Source organism: Solanum verrucosum, unplaced genomic scaffold, assembly GCF_900185275.1.
Source record: "Solanum verrucosum unplaced genomic scaffold, falcon-dt-bn FXZP01000032.1, whole genome shotgun sequence".
Classification (NCBI taxonomy): Eukaryota; Viridiplantae; Streptophyta; class Magnoliopsida; order Solanales; family Solanaceae; genus Solanum; species Solanum verrucosum.
The window spans coordinates 2,898,806-2,917,580 of record NW_026020569.1 but is presented as its reverse complement, the minus strand read 5'-3'; the positions used below and the strand labels follow the sequence as shown (position 1 = coordinate 2,917,580).

The following is an 18,775-nucleotide window of genomic DNA, read 5'->3' as shown; positions in this document are numbered from 1 at the left end:
TACCAATTCCACAATAATACCAAGGTCTAATCATTAAATTTACAGATACCTAATGAAACTCTTCCCGAGTAAAATTATTTCTGTGATCAAAGAGTTCCCTTCAAATGCTATCGACGTTGTGAACTGGGATTATTGCGTCTTTCAGACATCCCTAAATTACTCATAAAATTTTATCTCTTTAAATAGCAATATTGTTATGCTTGTTCATTTTTACTTGTCCACTATTCTTAAAAAAAATTCCATACTAGGATAAAAAGAAAGCAAAATTTTGCACTCATAGTTAAATTACGTAAAGATTCAGCTTACCAAAGACATGACCTTAAAAAAGAGAATATGAGCATAAATTATGGTAGTAGATCAATAGATAATAGACTGTGACTTCAGTTATCCTTCCATATGAATAGTCATAGCATTCCCTTTTCCAAACTACTTTGAGGTAGTTTTCCACAAACCAAGGGTCTATCGAAAACCTCTCTACCTTACTCTGCTACACTTTGCCCTACTCAAACCCCACATGGTGGGGTGGGATTACAGTAGGTATGTGATTGTTTAAGTAACGCATTAACTAGAGAAATTTGCTCATGCTAAGACAAAAGAGAATCAACGCAAGCAGCACTTAGAAGTGGGCTTTAATGAACAATTTTTATAGCACCATTAAACAAAGTTTGACGACCCATTTTTTACATTTACATCCGTCAAAAACTTTCCACTTTCAGATTTTCAGCTATCTATTTCCAATAAGACGCTAAAAGCTTCTATCCGAGAACATTGTTTACTGGTGAAAGTTTAACAAAAATAAAAGGGGGTCCCCCCTTTTCTTCCAGGCATTTCCTTCGGTAGCTACAACACATCAAAAATCAACATAGGATATAAGACACGCCCAAGTTAGGCTCTCGTTTCATCTCCTTCTCCTTCCTCCTCCCCATTGTTAGCACAGGGTCCATCACCTTGGGATCTAGGTGGAGATCTTTCTTTTTCCCAGTCCTTTTGGAAATCATCACATGGCCCTCCAACTTTTTCTCTGGAATCACCAACTGATGATCTACTGAAGCTCATCATGGCTTCATGGAAACTGCCTCCTTCTGGAACTTGAAAACGAGCCCGATCAAATCTTTCAGCACTACGGCTGCGACTGCGCTCCCTGCTTTTTCTGTCACCCCATCCCGAACCACCTCTATTCGGGCTTCTGCTCCGACTTCGATCACGTCTCTGTGAAGCCTGCATCATAGTTTCATGGAAGCTTCGAGCAGGGAAACTAGCTGGAGCATCATTATCACCAGAGCCATGACCATATCTATCACTAAATCACAACCAACTAGTCAAAACATGGAAAAAAAGGAAAATAAGAAATCCATATATAATTAATTCACAGCTAACCTGTCACGTGAATCCGAGTCATAAGCACGTCCACTTCTGTCCGATGTAGGGGCTTCCCAACCACCCCTTGCTCCATCTCGTCCACCATAGCCAGCATCATAACGTCCCCCACGTCCTCCTTCACGTCCACCTGAGCCAGAATCCCATTGACGCCTAGCCCTTCCCATACCACCACCTCGAGAAGCCATATCACGTAGTTCAGTAGGCACTTGCTGATTTGCTCCTTCTAAAACTTTAATAAGATCTGAAGCATGTTTAGCATCCTGGTCACAAAAAAATGTGTAGGCCTCACCAGTCGCACCAGCCCGACCAGTTCTTCCTATCCTGTGAACATAGTCCTCTATTCCAGTAGGAAAATCATAGTTGACCACCACCCTGCCACAAATGTTTCATCATTATTAACTTACACAGAAGACAAATCTCCCTACCAAAAAAATTAGAAGAAACTACTCTTTAGAGAATATTTATAGGGATGCATGATATTTTTCAATTGTACAACAACAGACGTAGTGAAATCCCACATGTGGGGTCTGGAGAGGGTAGAGTGTACACAGACCTTACCTCTACCTCGTGGAGGTAGAGAGGCTGTTTCTGGAGGTCCCTCTGCTCGAGCATATTTCAAATGTAAAACCAAATATTCCAGCATGATGTCAAACCATGCCAGAGTAGATCTTATCGAAACGATACCATGTGAACTGTACTCATCCATCTACATTGCTAACTAAATCACGACATCACACATTCACATATGATTTGATTGCAAGAAAGGTACAAAGTTGCAACTTTGGCCTTCGCTCTCCCAAAATCACCTAATGGTCCCCAAAAAAAGCAGAAACACAACTCCACACCCCACACACCTGTTCGCATCCTATCAATTAAGGGGAAATAACATGGCAAGAGCATATAAAGGAATATATGTCGATCTAAATGCGCACTCCATAAAAAAGTGAAGGTACATATATTCTTTCATTCAGTTAGCCATCAAAAGAGAATTGAACATGACCCACAAATAATCAAGCACACTACAAGATTCTTAATTCAACCAACCTGATATCTTTGACATCCAAGCCCCGAGCAGCAACATCAGTGGCAACAAGAACGGGGGACTTGCCAGTGCGGAACTGGCTCAGTACATGATCCCTCTCACCCTGAGATTTATCACCATGAATTGCAGCAGCTCCAAATGGGCGTGTAAGATTGCGAGCAAGTTGGTCACACATTTTCTTTGTTGAACAGAAGATAATGATTTTTGATCCAGGCTCTTGGGATCTCAAGATCTGGTCTAGCCGCTTTTGTTTATCCATATATGACAAGACTTCAATGTACTGCACATGACAATTAATTAAATATGATGTAACCTCATTATGTCAAGTACAGGTTCTCCCTAGGTGCTCAGGGATAATAGGGGAGGCATTCTACCATGACACCTCAGACCTCTAACCCAGTTTAGAAGAGAGAGAGAGAGAAATCTTAGGCATTTTTAATGAGCAATGTCCAAGAAAAAGAGAACAGAACAGAAATGCACCTGTGTAATAGACTTGTTCGCAACAAGCTCATCAACATTCCCAATGTTAACCTGAACTGGATTAACCAATAGATCAGCTGCAATTTTGCGGACCTCCTTTGGCCATGTTGCTGTGTACATCAGTGTCTGCCGTCGCGTAGGCACCTCCTTCACAATCTTCCTTATCTGAGGTTCAAATCCCATGTCCAGCATACGATCCGCTTCATCTAACACCAAATAAGAAACTTGATCCAGCCTAACTCTTCTCATCTCCAAAATATCATTCAAACGACCAGGGGTAGCAACAACAATATCAACTCCCCTGTCCAGATCTCGTAGCTGAGGGCCTTTTGGGGCTCCTCCATATAAACACTAACCAAAAAACATACAGCATTGTCAATTCTCACGAAAATTGTCGTAGCAGAGGGCCTGTTGGGACCCCTCCATATAGACACTAACCAAAAAGCATACAGCATTGCCAATTTTCAAGAAAAAGTCAAACACACATTCACTTGGTTCATCTGGCCTGAACATTAGCATGTCAACATTTGTTAATTGTTCTACGGGAAGGTGCAGAATAGTATACTGCTGTAAAGGTTTTATAAAATCATTCGTTTTTTTTTTTTGGTTAAGTAAAATCATTCGGTAAATGGGGCCTTCCCCTTTTCGTAATGGTGCACAACATTATCTTGGTGCATGTTTATTAACAAAACTTATGTTTGACGAAAAAGAAGCATATAACCATTTAAAGAGATCGCATATGATTAAGCAGATGTGTGTTTTATACCAGAACATGAGAAACACAATGATTACCCTCTTAAGTTTCACTTTTGGCCAGACAACCATTCGAAGAGATGAGATCTTTAGAATCACACTTTAACAGGAAAATTATGGTAGAGTTGAGTATAGCAAAAAAATGTGACAGACCTAGCTAACTTTTGGTTTTTACAATTAATACATCAGTTAGCCCATGCATCAGTACTTGGAAATCAAAAGAAAAATCTACTTCTGGAATCAAACTTTTTGCTAAACATAGTCAAATAACAATTCATACCGTGCAAGAAATCTTTGAAGATCTACCAAACTTCACAGCTTCGTCTTGTATCTGTGTGGCTAATTCTCTTGTTGGCGACAGAACCAAAATAGTAGGGCCTGATTGAGGATTACTCCGACGTTGCTTTAGAAGAAAAAAGCCAGGAAGCAAGAAACCCAAAGTTTTTCCAGACCCAGTCTTTGCAACAGCTACTATGTCACGGCCCTGAAGTGCAATGGGCCAGGACTGTGCCTGTATTGGGGAAGGAGCAGGAAACCCAGCTTGATGTATCTGGAAATGTAAAAGTTGGAAAACCTCTGTCAGCAATTGTACAAGCTAAAAATTTACTCCTAGATTATTTCTACGATTTTTTTTAAGTGGCCAACACAAGAAGAAGCATATCCCCCCTTACGCAGGCAGCCAACACTTGCATATGCAAGCAAGAGCAGGAGGAAGCCTCTTCTTCATGTCAAACCATGTGGCAGACTGACACCACCAACAGCAGTCCCAGCCATGAACAAGGATGATTCAGAAAGCCCTTCAAAATTTGGTCCACCAAATAAGGGAACTCCAAATACATGGAAGACCAAAAAGAGGGCCGCACAGCGTACGACATTTAGCTCCTCCCCGGAGCAAATATCGCATCTGCGTCAAAGTACAGAGGGAAAATTTGTATGAGTACTGCAATGGACCTCCAGCAGCCATTGAAATTAACAGAAGAACACTTGATCCTTTATGAATAAGTAAGCTCTTCACTAGAGATGTTCCGAAAGAGATTAAAACAAAATAATGGAATACATTTATACCTCCCTCAAAATCTCCGAAGGAAACCCAGTAGCTTCAAACGATGTGAAAGGTGGGGGCACATCACCTCCCTGGAAAAATAGAACATAAAATAGACATGGGTATTCATTATCAAAAGAATAAAACATGAGTACGACAGACATGCCTTTTCAGGCTTGTTTGCATGGAAGGATGGATTCTAGAAAGATGCAAAGAGATGAATTCACAGGTTTTCAATGAGCAACATGAGTAGTGTAATGAAGTTATCATCAGTTTCACATAGGAGATGCCACACTCAGTGCTATTATCTGTGTGCACATCTTAAGTTAAATTTACAATGATTATCACAGTCCAAAGAAACCAAAAAACAGTGTATCTTCTAGATGAACCAAACAAAAAGGCCAGTCTGAGTTGCATTCTTGTTTCATTAAATTGTTTACTATTTTTTTTAAAAATAATCTTGTTTCATCAAACTAAGGACTACCCTGACTACAAAATAAATTCCTCACTGCTGTCACCAAAGACATAATAACTGCCCTTTAACTTTCTATTACATTGCAAGTAGTAGTGTTTTCTGAGAGAATCTCTACAAAAAGTTTGTTATTCACAGACATAATTTCATGCACTATTCATGGTCATAAGCATCTACACTGTAAAATTGATTTTCGATGAAATGAAAAAGACATACATGGTAGAATCATAAACAAAGAATACGACCCTAATCGAGAAATTCTGTGGCGCCGCTCTTTGGTATTCTCTTATTTATCACATGTGTCTACTATTTAGGCGGAATATTGCAGCCACTGGACAGCAAAATTACAAGTGTCCACGTCTATTTATTTTTTTTTTTGAGAATTACAAGTGTCCACGTCTATTATTCGTAAACATGATAGAGATAATATCTATGATTATTTAAAAATGTCTTAAAGTTCATTAGGAATATCCACTAAGGGTGGATATTCCTAATGAGCTTTGAGACAATTTTTTATGAAAAATTAAACTAACGTTACAACCAGGGCTCCAGTTTCCAAATTGGAACAAAAATGACTAGTAAGCAAATGTTTCTATATGATTGAAAAGGTACAGATGCTTACTGTGACAGAAATTTCATGCTGACGGCGATAGGCATCTGGAGATATGTCACTTGCAGCAGCTGGAGCACTATAACCTTTTGGCACAGATGTTTCATCGCGGGAAAGCTCACTTACTTTTGCAGTCTACAAAATGATGGGGGGAAACGTGTTTTAGCAAAAACACGAAGACAATTTAGGAAACTGTTTAAAGGCGAATGAAAAAATCTACTTAGACCAAAAGAAATCTACTGGTAGAGCAAGTATACTTTGGATATTAATCAGGAAATAATTGCAAAAAGAGTCTAAGGGGTGTTTGGATGGGTTTTTTTTAAAGTAACTTATATGCCAAAACCTATAAGTTGGGGACACCCAACTTTTGGCTTTTAGCTTTTTACGTACATTTAAAGCCTTAAGAAAGTGCTTAAAAGCACTTTTGAAGTTACCCAAACACTTCCAGAACTAAAAAAATAGCTTAAAAGCCATAAGTCACTAAAAATAAGTCAATCCAAACACCCACTTAAGGTTCAAACTGGGGGTCTTTGGATTGACTTATTTCAATGGTTTTTGGCTTTTAAACACTTTCTTAGTTTTGGAAGTGTTTGGATAACATCGAAAGTGCTTTTAAACACTTTTTAAAAGCTGAAAAAGTACAACAACAAAAAAAGAGTCAAAAGTTGGGGTTACCAACTTATGCCTTTTGACTTTTAACTTATAAGTCACTTTAAAAAGCCAATCCAAACACCCCCTCTAAGTGCTGTTACAATAACTACAATCACAAAAGAACACAGATGAAACTCCTCTAAAACATACAAGCGCCAAAACATATGTTATTTGCAAATTCTTTGTTAGATGTATCAAACCACTGGAACATTTACTACATAGGAAATATGATGCACAACATAAGGTTGCAAAAGATAAAGAAAAATGATATATACCATCTTTTCCAATTAATACATAGTGCAGGTTCTAATTTGCATTTAAAACTGTCAGAGAGAACATCGGTCGTTAATCTCAAATAGTGATTCTCAAAGTGACAATAGATAACCCAAGATACTATTCAAAACAAAAGTTTGCTGATTTCCCCTGTTGTGTGTCACTAGTCACTGAAAGTTAGAGAGAGAAGAAATTGAATTCACATGTATTAATTAGAACTGGATACCTGAATGCCCTCTCCAGAGGAAAGTTTGCTCAATGCACCATTGGTACCTCTGTTGTCACCACGGTCAGGACATTCACTTTGAGAAGGCTTCTCAACTGATGAACTTACAGATACAGACGATTTATGTTGTGCAGCACCCACATGAGAAGTAGCAACAGGCTTCTCGTATTGGGTAGTATTGGTCTCTGGATTCCAAAAATAGAGATATCCAGTCTTACCATCAACTAGGCCTTTCCAAGGTTTGGGAAGGGTGGGGTCCTCTGGTGCATAACGTGGACCAGTAGAAGATGCAGTTGCAGTAGCAGCCATCTCAAGCTTCAGTATCCAATTACCTCTGGCACCAGAAAAGACATGACGACTTAAAAGCATGAAATAAGAATCAGAGTTAAACAAAGCCATAATACTAGAAAAGGACTCCATGAATCACATTTATTATGCGTTCTATTCCATCACCTGAATAATTGACAGTGTTATATAAAATGGTACTAAGAATGTACTACAGTCAAAACAGCTAAATAAGGCTGCTCAAAAAAGAGAAGATGAACTACACAAGGGAAGAGAACATGTTACTTCAAGAGTAGAAGATATGTTCTTAACAGAGACAAAGCAACACAAGCAACTGTGTCCCTTGCACAGTTATACTGATAAAAGGCAAAAGGCAGCACACAATTGTTTTGTATACCAATCCCTTACCAACCAAAGAAACCCCACCCAGACAACCAACTGTGACCCTTTCCCACCTTGCTACCATGGTGACTCAATCCTCTAATAATACCGTTGGGTAAAGGGTCTGACCACTATGCTACCCCTCCCCCCTTGAAAACAAAACACTTGAGGTCAAATACATAAAACTAAATGAGTGGGTGACCATTACACAACTCTGAGAGAACAGGAACACTAACTATCTATAGAAATAAATAAACATGACTGCCGTTTTCCCATAAGACTACAGGCCAGATGCACCTTATGGCAAGGGGTGTCATCTGACACCGATTCGTCGAAAATTTAGTGTATATATAAAATCTGAAAAAACAGTATACGTGTACATATATTATTAAATGAAACCGCTTAAAACACAGTGCTTTATGGCTCCCTGGTTAAGCTCATAACTTATGTTGCATTTGCCCTGAGTTTAAACCTCCTTCTCAGTGAATTTGTGTGATTTTTTTAACTTTTAAGCGCTTAATTGCAAAAGGATCAAATAAAACCTATCAACCAAGCTACGCTTTTGCATACATGGTAAACATTAAATTTATTTAACCAATTTGGAACTTGATTAGTCAATATAGATTTAAAACCCTAATGTTAAGAAATTATTCATTATTTCATCTAATCCGTTCTCTTCTTTAAATGTCAACATCACTTACGAAAATCTTGCATACGCCACTGACTACAATAACACGAAAGTGGGCTCCTCTCAACCAAAACATGCACACAAGCATTATATTCACGCAAGTGGCACTAGTTCAAAGGCTTTTGAACTGTTGGAACACAAAGCAATAACAAAACAAAGTCACGAAAACCTAAAACAAACAAATCCGAGGACAAACAATAAAAAAAATGATCTAAAACCCTACATTATCATTCACTAACACGTAGCACGGGTCAAAACGCCAAACCCAGTAAGTTCAACTTCAAAAAAACCACAGCATCGAGGCCAAACAATGAAATAAACCGATCAAAAACCCTACATTATCATGTACTAACACGTAAATGGGGTCAAATGCCAAACCTAGCAAGTTCAACTTCAAAAGGACTACAACATCAAGGCCAAACAATAAAAAAAATCATCTAAAAGTCTACATCATTATATACTGACACATAGCAGGGATCAAATGTCAGATCTATCAAGTTCAACTTCAAAAGGGCGATAACATCAAGGCTAAATAATTTTTCAAAAAAAACAATCTAAAACCCTACATTATCGCTTATTAACACATAGCAAGGGTCATATGCCAAACCCAGCGAGTTCAACTTCAAAAGGACGACAATTTCGAGGCCAAACAATGAAAAAAAAAGGATCTAAAACCCTACATTGTTATTTATTAAACACAGCAGGGGTCAAATGCCAAACCTATCAAGTTCAACTTCAAAAGGACGACAACATCGAGGCAAAACAATTTTAAAAAACTAAAACCCTACATTTTTTATTTATTAACACACAGCAGAGGTCAAACAATAATTAAAAAAAAACATTCTAAAACCCTACATTCTCGTTTACTAGCACATAGCAGGTGTCAAATGCCAAACCTAGCAAGTTCAACTTCAAAATGATGACAATTTCGGGGCCAAACAATTTTTTTAAAAAAAACATCTAAAACCCTACATTTTATTTATCACACACAGCAGGGGCGCCAAATGCCAAACAAGTCCAACTTCAATGCCAGACCTATCAAGTTCAACTTCAAAAGGACAAGAACATCGAGGCCAAACAATAAAAAAAAAAAAATCTAAAACCCTACATTTTTATTTATTAACACATAGCAGGGGTCAAATGCCAAACAAGTTCAACTCAAGGCCAAACCTATCAAGTTCAGCTTCAAAAGAACGACAACATCGAGGCCAAACAATCAGAAGAAAAAACATCTAAAACCCTACATTCTCGTTTACCAACACCTATCAGGGGTCAAATGCCAAACCTAGCAAGTTCAACTCAGATCTGAATCATCGCAAGTATAAATGAGATATGATACCTGACAACGTCTTTCCGATGACGATGAAGAAGCTGATACAAACGACTCCCACCTCCGACGATCACTCCCGTCCGTTCTCTCACTCTCTCTGCTAAATAAATTAGTATACAAAGGTATGAGTGAAGCAGCGGAGAAGCAGAGAGAAACCTACGCTTCCGATGGTTTGAGTGAGAACTGAGAAGCGTAGGGGCTATAAAAAGGAACAGAATTAGCTGACAGATGGATACTTATAAGATAGCAGAGAAATGAGAAACGGTACGAGAATAGTGCGTATTAAACCCGCAATAATATTTTAACCATGGTTAGGTTAGTAAAATGCCAATTACACCCACAATAATATTTCGACACGGATTAAAACACTCCCCCCATTGGCAGTATTAGTATGATACTACTGTTTTTTTGAACGACAAAAATAATATTATATACTTACAAATTTCTTTATTTTATATTAAGTAAATTGTTGAGAAAAATATTTCAGGACAAAATTTAAAGCCTATTGTTAATTATCATCCATATTTATCTCATTAAATGAAGGGTAAGATACGGAAAAAAATTCAAATAATTGTCTAAAACTTCGAATAATTCAATTATTTTGAACTATGAAAAAAAAATCAATAATTCTCACTTTAGTATGAGCTAACATATTATGTATTCCATTTGTCTCATATTACTTGGCTTATGTTGACTTTACATGAAATCTCTTTAAAAAATTAAAAATATATTTTACTAAACTAATCTTATTAATAATGCTTTGAAACTTTAAACTTGACTACTAGAGTATTACTTTATGTAGTTATTTCATACTAAGGATAGTGTAAAAAAAAGTTCTCTTAATTTACTAAAATAGATAAGTAAAATAAAATATCTACGATATGGATCAAGTAAAATGAAACGGGTGAATTACGTATCCTTTACAAAAGATAGTAGTAGTTTCATCACAATATGTAATACTAGCTCAACAAGGTGGGTGTTGGTATAGAAAAGCGTTTAGTTTTGTTTGGCCTGATTTGCCTAATAGCTCTTGTTATCGAAAGGTGAGCCAATTTGTTTTCTTGTTTGAAGTTATGCCTGACTTGTACCATACGCTTTAAACCATTAGCAAGCAAGAATTAACGTGTGGGAAGTTTCATTTTCATTTTGTAATGAGTTAATAACGTCCATACATCTATCTTTACCCATTTTCAGTCTTTCTGCAGGGCTTGGATTCCCGCTAGAGTAGAAAATTTGCATATATGTTGTCATAATTATAAAAGATTACCATGATTGTCTATGAAAACATCTCTTATTCCTTCAGTATTTTAATCTTTCCAAAAAACACCATCAATGTTAAGTATGTAGTTTGTACCATTTATTAGGAAATTATTCCATTTAATAATAATAGATCTTTTAGGGTTGTAGATCTTCTCATTTGCAAATCAAAGAAATTTATTTTGTTTGGACAATTAAGCTTCCATATACTAAGAAGATGGCGTAGCTTTGATTAACATAATTTTATTTATGTAATATATTAGTTTATTAAGAATTATTTAACTGCCAGATTAACATAAAGAAAAAATAGAACTAGATATATTGAATGATTATTTGTACATCAATATAATTAAATGGGGTGAGAACATTTATGTTACATATGACCAGATGATGACTTTAGTTGGAATGTAGAATCAATTACGTTAAATTTACATGACCAAACTCCAAAGTATTAACGCGAATGAGAGTAATAGCTTCAACCAAAATGCAGTAAGATTGCAAACTAAGCTGAGTATACAAAAATAAAATTCTCGATAACGAATAAGGTAAATTCTATTATACATTACTATTTACAAATAATTTAGTAGAGTACAGAGGGGGGAATCAGCTGATTACATAATTGACTAAAAGTGATATATTATAATGGATTAATGGAGATGTCAAAAGGTTTTCCTAATTCTCTGGACAGTGATAATAAATAGGATCAAGTTTACAAAAGATAAACAAATTCTTACAGACTAGAACCCAAGTAAGGGACATTGCTTTTTAGCATGTTCTGGTAACAGTTTGTTTAAGAGTTCTGAAGACACTCCTTTCAGCTCTGCAAATGATATTATCTCATAATAAGAAAAACAACTACTCCATATGAATATGAGGGGGTGGGGGAGTCAATTCATATAACTGGAGGAGAAGATAATAATTAAACCTTGAGGCCTGAAGTTGAAGAGAGATGGCAATGGACGAGCATTAGGGTCACGGAGCTCATCAAAGAAAGCGTGAGCAAGAGCTTCCAACTGCAAAATGAATCAAATAGATCACATAAAAGCATAATATACTAAAGTTTCCCCACACAAATGTGTGCTGCCTAAAATATGATATGGAATTTTCAACAAGTACTACTTTCTTTTGCTCTCACCAATGTGTTTGAACTGGACGATAAGGAAAAAAAATAGGAAGAGAACATGATACACTCACCGCGGTGCACCTCAGATTTGGAGAATACTGGAGAAGCCTTATCACAAGATCTACAGCTTCAGGAGGCATCCGTTTGTGAAAAATCTGTACAATGCAGGGTTGCGGCCATGAGTTTCTTGATGTGAATACATGCCATGCAATGCATCAGAAAATGTATCTTCTATAGAGGAACATAGCTCAAGATTCTTACCTTGTGCCAGGGGTGAGCTTTGATTTGCGGGAACTTGAACTCGGTGTAATTTGGATTCATACACTTGATTTCTTCACGCGTTGGTGTTCCAAGAACCTAAAGAGGACATTTTGATTTATTGAATTGTGCAAACCAAAGATCACCAATTTGAATCATCATTGAATCAACTAGATGGATACCTTGATTATTTCGACGAGCTGATCTACACCACTCTCACCAGGAAAGAGGGGCTACAAGTTTTGGAAGAGAAAAGATTAGCGTGAAACAATCAATTATTACGGTTTTTTTTTTTTTTCTCAATAAAGGAATTGAACTCCACAAGAAATACAACCTGACCAAGAAGCAGTTCAGCTAGGACACAACCCACAGACCAAATGTCAATTGCATTGGTGTACTCAGTTGCTCCAAATATTAGTTCGGGCGCACGATAATAACGTGAACAGATATATGAAATGTTTGGCTCGCCTTTGACCTGTTAGTATGGCCAAAATATGAGGATGAACTATGTAGATAAGATCACTAGATAAGACTAAGACAGTCTTTCCACCCACAAATCACACATGGAAGATGAATAAAGTCAAGAAAAGGAATCAAAGTATTTTCATATTGTTGAGCTATGAAAGGTACTTCTTCATCAGGTTTTTTGATTTGATAAATCCCAACAAGCAAAATATCTAATTCATAAGAACATCTTTAGCCACATAAAACTAAAAAGAAGAGATCATATAATATGCTGGAACACTTCCATTTCTTGACTTCTGAGGATGGACATAATAAGATATCATACAACTTCATCTAATTCTTGTACTAACATATTATAAATGTGACATACTTATGATAATACATGTTTCCTGAATTATCAAACAAAATATAACGCAACTGTCTTTAGCATCCAGTTAAACTCATTTTAAGAAATCCTCTTCTGCAGGCACAACTACAAGTGATAGACGTCATCAACTACTTACAGTTATATCATGACAAGTTGTAGTGTTTCACATGCGTAGAAAAATGAATAAATAGAATATTTGTTTCGAATTTTCCAAACAAGTCACAATCAAACGATCATGTCTATTCCTAAACATTGTAGCGGCAAGAAGCAGAAAGAGAAAGTTGAACTTAGGTTTCAGACTTGAGAAGTAATAACAGGACTTTTGCAAGCTATCAAAAAACTTACCAGGACTTTTGCACTCCCAAAATCACAAAGCTTAAGCTGATGTGTGTGGGGATTGACCTGCCATAGCAAATTGCATTAGTCAATATCACAATGTTTTTAGTTGATTGAGTTTAAGCTTCAAGTACAAACCAGTAAATTCTGAGGTTTGATGTCCCTGTGCAGACTCCTATCCCATGTATGTAAGCCAAAGCTCTAAATATCTGTACAGGTACATCATCAATCAAATGTACCGCAACAAAGATATGCTAAGGTGGGTATAAAGAAGAGGTTTTGCTACTAGCCATAAACAGTAACAACAGTTACTACATCATAATCGCTACAAACAAATGATGCAATGTTTACTCAGGGACAGATAAGCGCAACAGCACTAACTATAATCATCTTTAACAGTTATTACTACAACAGAGACCTTATTATTTTAAGCTTTTACAACTATGGAAGAACCTTTACCACTGCACATGAGGTCAACGGTTTAGGCCACAACCTAAATTTAGGGTTGCCTGTAAGACAAAAGGATTGCAAAGGGAAGTAGGCAACATCAAAAAAACAATTAATATCACATTAAACCGGTATATGGAAAAATGATATAGAAGGTGAATTAGTCAAACCTCCTCCATATGTGGTTTAGCCGAAACTAAATGAATCTTCCTTTCATTTAAAAATAAATAAAGATACATCTCCAATCTGATAACTGAGAACAAGTCATTAATTTTGAAGATTATTTTACTGAAATACCTTTCTCATTTATTTCTTATCCATTTTGACAATGAGATAAATACTACAATGTTTCTGAAAATAGAAAAGAAAACTAATTGGATAGAGTTATTGGCTCCCTGGTCGAAGATAACCTACTATATTATTTCTCGTTATTTATGCATAAGGATTTGGTGCCTTATAAGTTGAAAATTTGTACTAGGGTTGACATCGAAGAGGCTGGCATTGACATAATATTTTGACACAGGATACAACATTTACAATTTTTACATACACCGTAACAATTTGACGACAATGAAGGGGATTAAAGGCAAAGGAGGTTTCCATGACAACTTGTGGCACACTCGAGCAGAAGTCACAATCATCTTAAGCTATAGGGCCAGGTCCATCCATGCAATCCTCCTATGCTCATTTGTTTCTATGTACAATGAGAGGAACTTGCACATGTACTCAAATGGAATACCTGATATGTGTACAGTTTGACATATATCATAGGCATCCGTTGGTTTGCTTTGCTGTAATGTCTTAACACACGGTAGACAGTTTCAGGTACAAATTCGAGAACCAAATTTAGATAGAGCTCATCCTTTTCTGTGGTCGAAAAGAAGCAGTGTTTCAGTGAAACAATACTAGGATGATCAAGAAGTCGCATAGTTTGTAATTCTCGATTCTTGTATCTCTTGTCCTGCAAGACCTTTTTTATTGCCACAGTTTCTCCGGTTTCAAGGCATTTGGCCTGCAATTTAGCTTTGAAATCAGTGACAATTGATTTAGTGATGGGGGTAAGCATTCTTGATTATGGCAGTGACCATCTGTGACATATTAACAACTTATACCTGGAACACAATTCCAAAGGACCCCTGTCCAACAACTCGCTCCGCCATGTAACTTATGGTCTGAATGTCAAAGAAAACATTAGCAAAAAAGCTTTTAACACAAAGACCCACAATCAACACGTAAATTTAGAAGAACTTGCTCAGTTGAGATTTACTTAATTGTGGGGTGAAGTATGGATGGGTTATTCACTCAAACAATGCCAGTCTCGAAGACATGATAAAGAAGAACATTTCAATTATCAACCCAAGCTAGAAATACTACATTATGTTGTGTAGGACCATGTAACCTCGCCTAATTAGCAGTCATCCCTAACTATTATAAGCTACATCCTAAATAAGACCGATACCAAAGTGTTCGCCGACTCTTTAAAGATATTATCAAGTTAAAGTCAAGCAAAGTATTCCCTGTCATTAGATGCCCATCGTAGGTCCAATTTCTGAACTTTACAGGGAACAATATTTTGTAATTTCTAAAATTCAGGAAAGTTTAGAATATAGGTTTGGGAAATGAATAGTTTTTCAGGGAAATAAGACCTTTTGTATATCTGGAAAGCACCTAGTCAATATGGTATGAGAAGATTAACTAACTTCATGTCATTAAAACTTTCCTGAAAATATGGAGTTGATATATAATGCTCGCTACCTTTTTGGAGAGGACAAAGAAAAGAGATTGTTAGATTACAGCGAGAAGCTTGATTTTATGTCTCACATAACAAACATAAGTCATGTGAGACGCCTTAATTGCTTGACAAGTAGATTTGTGGTTACATTTGTTTAATTAAAGATTGAAACAGAAAAAGCAATGCAAAACTTTCCAAATTAAGCACTGGAACAAAGCAAAATTTATTGAAGTTATTCTGAGTTATGATACAGCAGATTTATTTGATACAAGGCTTTTCACAGTACTATAGTCCTATTTATTTAAAGTTACCAGTTTCAAAAAAAAAAATAGTCCTATTTATTTAATGAATTTATTAGAAAGAAAAAAAAAACATACAAATTGAATTTTGGATAATCCCAAGCCTAATCAGAGAAAAGGGAAACAAAATTATGCAATGGAAAATATACAAGCATAAGTAGAAAAGCCATGTAAGTTCATACAAAGCACCATCAACCATAAGCATCTTTTAGTAAGGTTGAACAGTAATACAACTCCATCTCAGCCATGAAAAAGAGAAAAGCATGTGTTATTCAGTATTCACGCCTAGGGGTATGCATATCATTGATTTTTTGGGTCCTAGTAGAGTGCCTTACTTTGGAAACTTTTAAATTACCTTTATTGATTCTTTCTTCAACTAAAGAAATGGTAATAAAACAAGTCACTTGTTAAGCAATTAAAGTTCCTCACAGAACATATGGAAGTGATGTGAAACACAAAATAAAATTTCTCGATTACCAGTACCTGGCAAGTCAAAAGAAATTGAAGAAAAAGAAGTAACTACAAAGATGTCCCGAACCATTTTAGCCAAAAGTTACTTTTAGTTTAGTAAGATAGCTAACATCTCTATCAGAATGTACGATTGTTTCTTGACTTATTATTATTTTTGGTTTCAAAAATTAGAAAGGATAAAAAAATTAAAAAGAGGCAAAATACTTGGTATTCTTGTACAAAACATATACCTAAATTAATAAAGGAGGATAAAGCAATGCCATGAGGTAAAATCTGAGAACAGATCTTTCTTTCAATTGTCTATGTTACATCACAAGTGACAGAAAGATAATACGAAAATCAGGGTAATCTGACTTTCTGATATCCAAAGCCAAAACAAAACTGATTGAGAAAAGATTTACTCATCAGATCCATAGATCAATTACCAGCCCTAGTATAGATTGAGTTTTATTTACTGATTTCAGAAGCAAAACGAAACTAAAGCAAAAGGATTTATTCATGAAATCCACGAGATCAATGCCATTAATCTCACAACATGAAAATTCTTATCCTTTGGATATGTTAGTACTTTGGTACAGACACAACGATAAAAATAAGTTACAAGTGTAAAATAACATTTTCGAGGTTGAATCAAATGATTAAAGACGTCACCTGCTTTGGCTGACCATTTTTTCCCCCAATAGTTGTCACAATGATGTGACCTGTTTCAGTTCCATTTCCATCCACAACAGTTGCTTCCATTTCCTGTCAGGCAATCACAGTGAGACTTGCAAAGATAACTAAGTATAGACAAGGGAAAAAAGAAATCATATAAAGAGTATGCATCCTATTTCCAAGAACAACCTTTCCTTCTTTGTCATCATTGATCTTCATTTCATTTATTTCTTTAGGTAGGTTGTCAATAAGCATAGCATCAGTAATAGGTTTGCCAGCTGCTGAAGACATAATACTGCCAGAAGCCATATCACTGAATTACAAACAATCTTCCTTATAGTACTGATAAATGGTTACGACTTAAATGACAGATTATCAGCTTCTCAAAACCTGAATCATAAAGATACATAAATTAGACAGGACGCCAGTGATGCCGTACTAACATTCAGTGTTGTATCAGAGTAGATCACAGAATCCAGAAATTGCACTATGTAGACATTCATATAACAATGACCTTTATTGACCCAAGCAGAACCCCATTCACTTTAATGACCTAAAAATTATGTTCATCCTGAAACGCGGGCTCTTAGTTCATACACGTGATTAAGTACTCAAATTAGTCAAGTGAGTCTCTAGAAGATCCCAAAATTAGCTTTCTAACTGTCTACCATTGTTCAAAGAACTCCTAGACGCCTATAAAAAAATTCTATAGCAGCCACCGAAATTTTCTAATTGGAAGAAAACATAGCTTTCGACAAAATTGCAGCCATCTTTTTAACATTAAGAACCTTCACAGGAAGCATGAGATCAATTATTCACTTGTTGACGCAAACATATTTATGATTATTGCGTCAACCGAAAGAGTACCTGCAACGGTGAAGTGAATTGCTCGCATGGGCGACGAAAAATTGTGAGTGAAACAGCAAAACCCTAAGCGCGAAAGAAATAAAGTGGAAGTGAAAATGGCGTATGGCCAAGTTTTCAGGTTATAGACTTCTGCGATACTGCTCTTCTTTCCTTTTTCTCACTTTGGATGCTCTCTGAATTTGGCGGACCCAAGCTAATTTTATCCATTTTCGTTGATTGGAGTATTGGGTGTCCGAGATTTCCACGTGTAAGCTTTTGGTTGGTATTTGGTAGGCTTACGTCATTATGTTGACTGGTACAGTGTTAATTCTGTTCCTAGCGAAGAATCTGTGTGCTCTACAACTACACGTAAGCGGATGTAGGAGTTTTTTTTTTTACTTCAAAAAAGGAAGGTGTGGATAATTTTACGGATCAAAATTTAATGGCCATTTCACCATGTTTCATCTAAAATTTGAAAAACTTAAGTTTTTATTTTTAAAGTGGAAAATGATATTTGAATTTTGTAGTTTATTTGGACATAAACATAAATTAAAGTTATTTTTTATTTTTTGTGAATAATCTGAAGAAAAAATACCTTCTAAGTTATTTTTAAATTTTAACTTGAATTTATTTTAACATTCTCATTAGTTTAATAAAACATCTCAAAGAATTGAAGACAATCTTACAAAGTTAATATTAAAACATGATTAATTCAAATTAAAGTGAATTAGACAAATTAAAAAATAAGAAGTAACTAAAAGTTTAATTCTCTACTATGGTTAATTATAATTACATCAATAATAAAATTTTCAAAAATATGTGGATAATAATGAGTAAGAGATAAGCGACAAATTATTAAGAAATTAATAATAACAATAAATACATAATTTTTGTATATTTACTTTGG

General features: G+C 35.9%; 2 protein-coding genes across 2 annotated transcripts; both read right to left on the bottom strand.

Moving 5' to 3' along the window:
* Nucleotides 1–623: 623 nt before the first annotated feature.
* On the bottom strand, nucleotides 624–9,780 carry LOC125810851 (ATP-dependent RNA helicase-like protein DB10). Its single transcript, XM_049490343.1, has 9 exons — nucleotides 9,623–9,780; nucleotides 6,930–7,263; nucleotides 5,792–5,914; nucleotides 4,721–4,789; nucleotides 3,936–4,205; nucleotides 2,903–3,253; nucleotides 2,425–2,702; nucleotides 1,378–1,752; nucleotides 624–1,300 (listed from the first exon to the last, which is right to left on the bottom strand). Exons 2-9 carry the CDS (start codon nucleotides 7,236–7,238, stop codon nucleotides 886–888), a joined length of 2,190 nt encoding a protein of 729 aa, XP_049346300.1. The 5' UTR covers nucleotides 7,239–7,263; nucleotides 9,623–9,780; the 3' UTR covers nucleotides 624–885.
* Nucleotides 9,781–11,411: 1,631 nt separating this feature from the next.
* On the bottom strand, nucleotides 11,412–18,061 carry LOC125810859 (shaggy-related protein kinase epsilon). Its single transcript, XM_049490355.1, is given in 14 exon segments — nucleotides 11,412–11,690; nucleotides 11,796–11,883; nucleotides 12,065–12,148; nucleotides 12,255–12,350; nucleotides 12,434–12,484; nucleotides 12,586–12,726; nucleotides 13,429–13,485; nucleotides 13,558–13,586; nucleotides 13,589–13,628; nucleotides 14,606–14,878; nucleotides 14,979–15,038; nucleotides 17,020–17,112; nucleotides 17,212–17,412; nucleotides 17,890–18,061. Coding segments are annotated over 13 exon segments (1,215 nt in total). The 5' UTR covers nucleotides 17,332–17,412; nucleotides 17,890–18,061; the 3' UTR covers nucleotides 11,412–11,607.
* Nucleotides 18,062–18,775: the final 714 nt, after the last annotated feature.

Excerpts from the sequence above, each read along its gene's own strand:
- LOC125810851 (XM_049490343.1), bottom strand. The coding sequence starts at position 7,238 with ATGGCTGCTACTGCAACTGCATCTTCTACTGGTCCACGTTATGCACCA. Across the intron at positions 5,915-6,929 it reads CCTCTGGAGAGGGCATTCAG|ACTGCAAAAGTAAGTGAGCT; the intron begins GTATCCAGTTCT and ends ATCATTTTGTAG. Across the intron at positions 4,206-4,720 it reads CTTCGGAGATTTTGAGGGAG|ATACATCAAGCTGGGTTTCC; the intron begins GTATAAATGTAT and ends TTACATTTCCAG.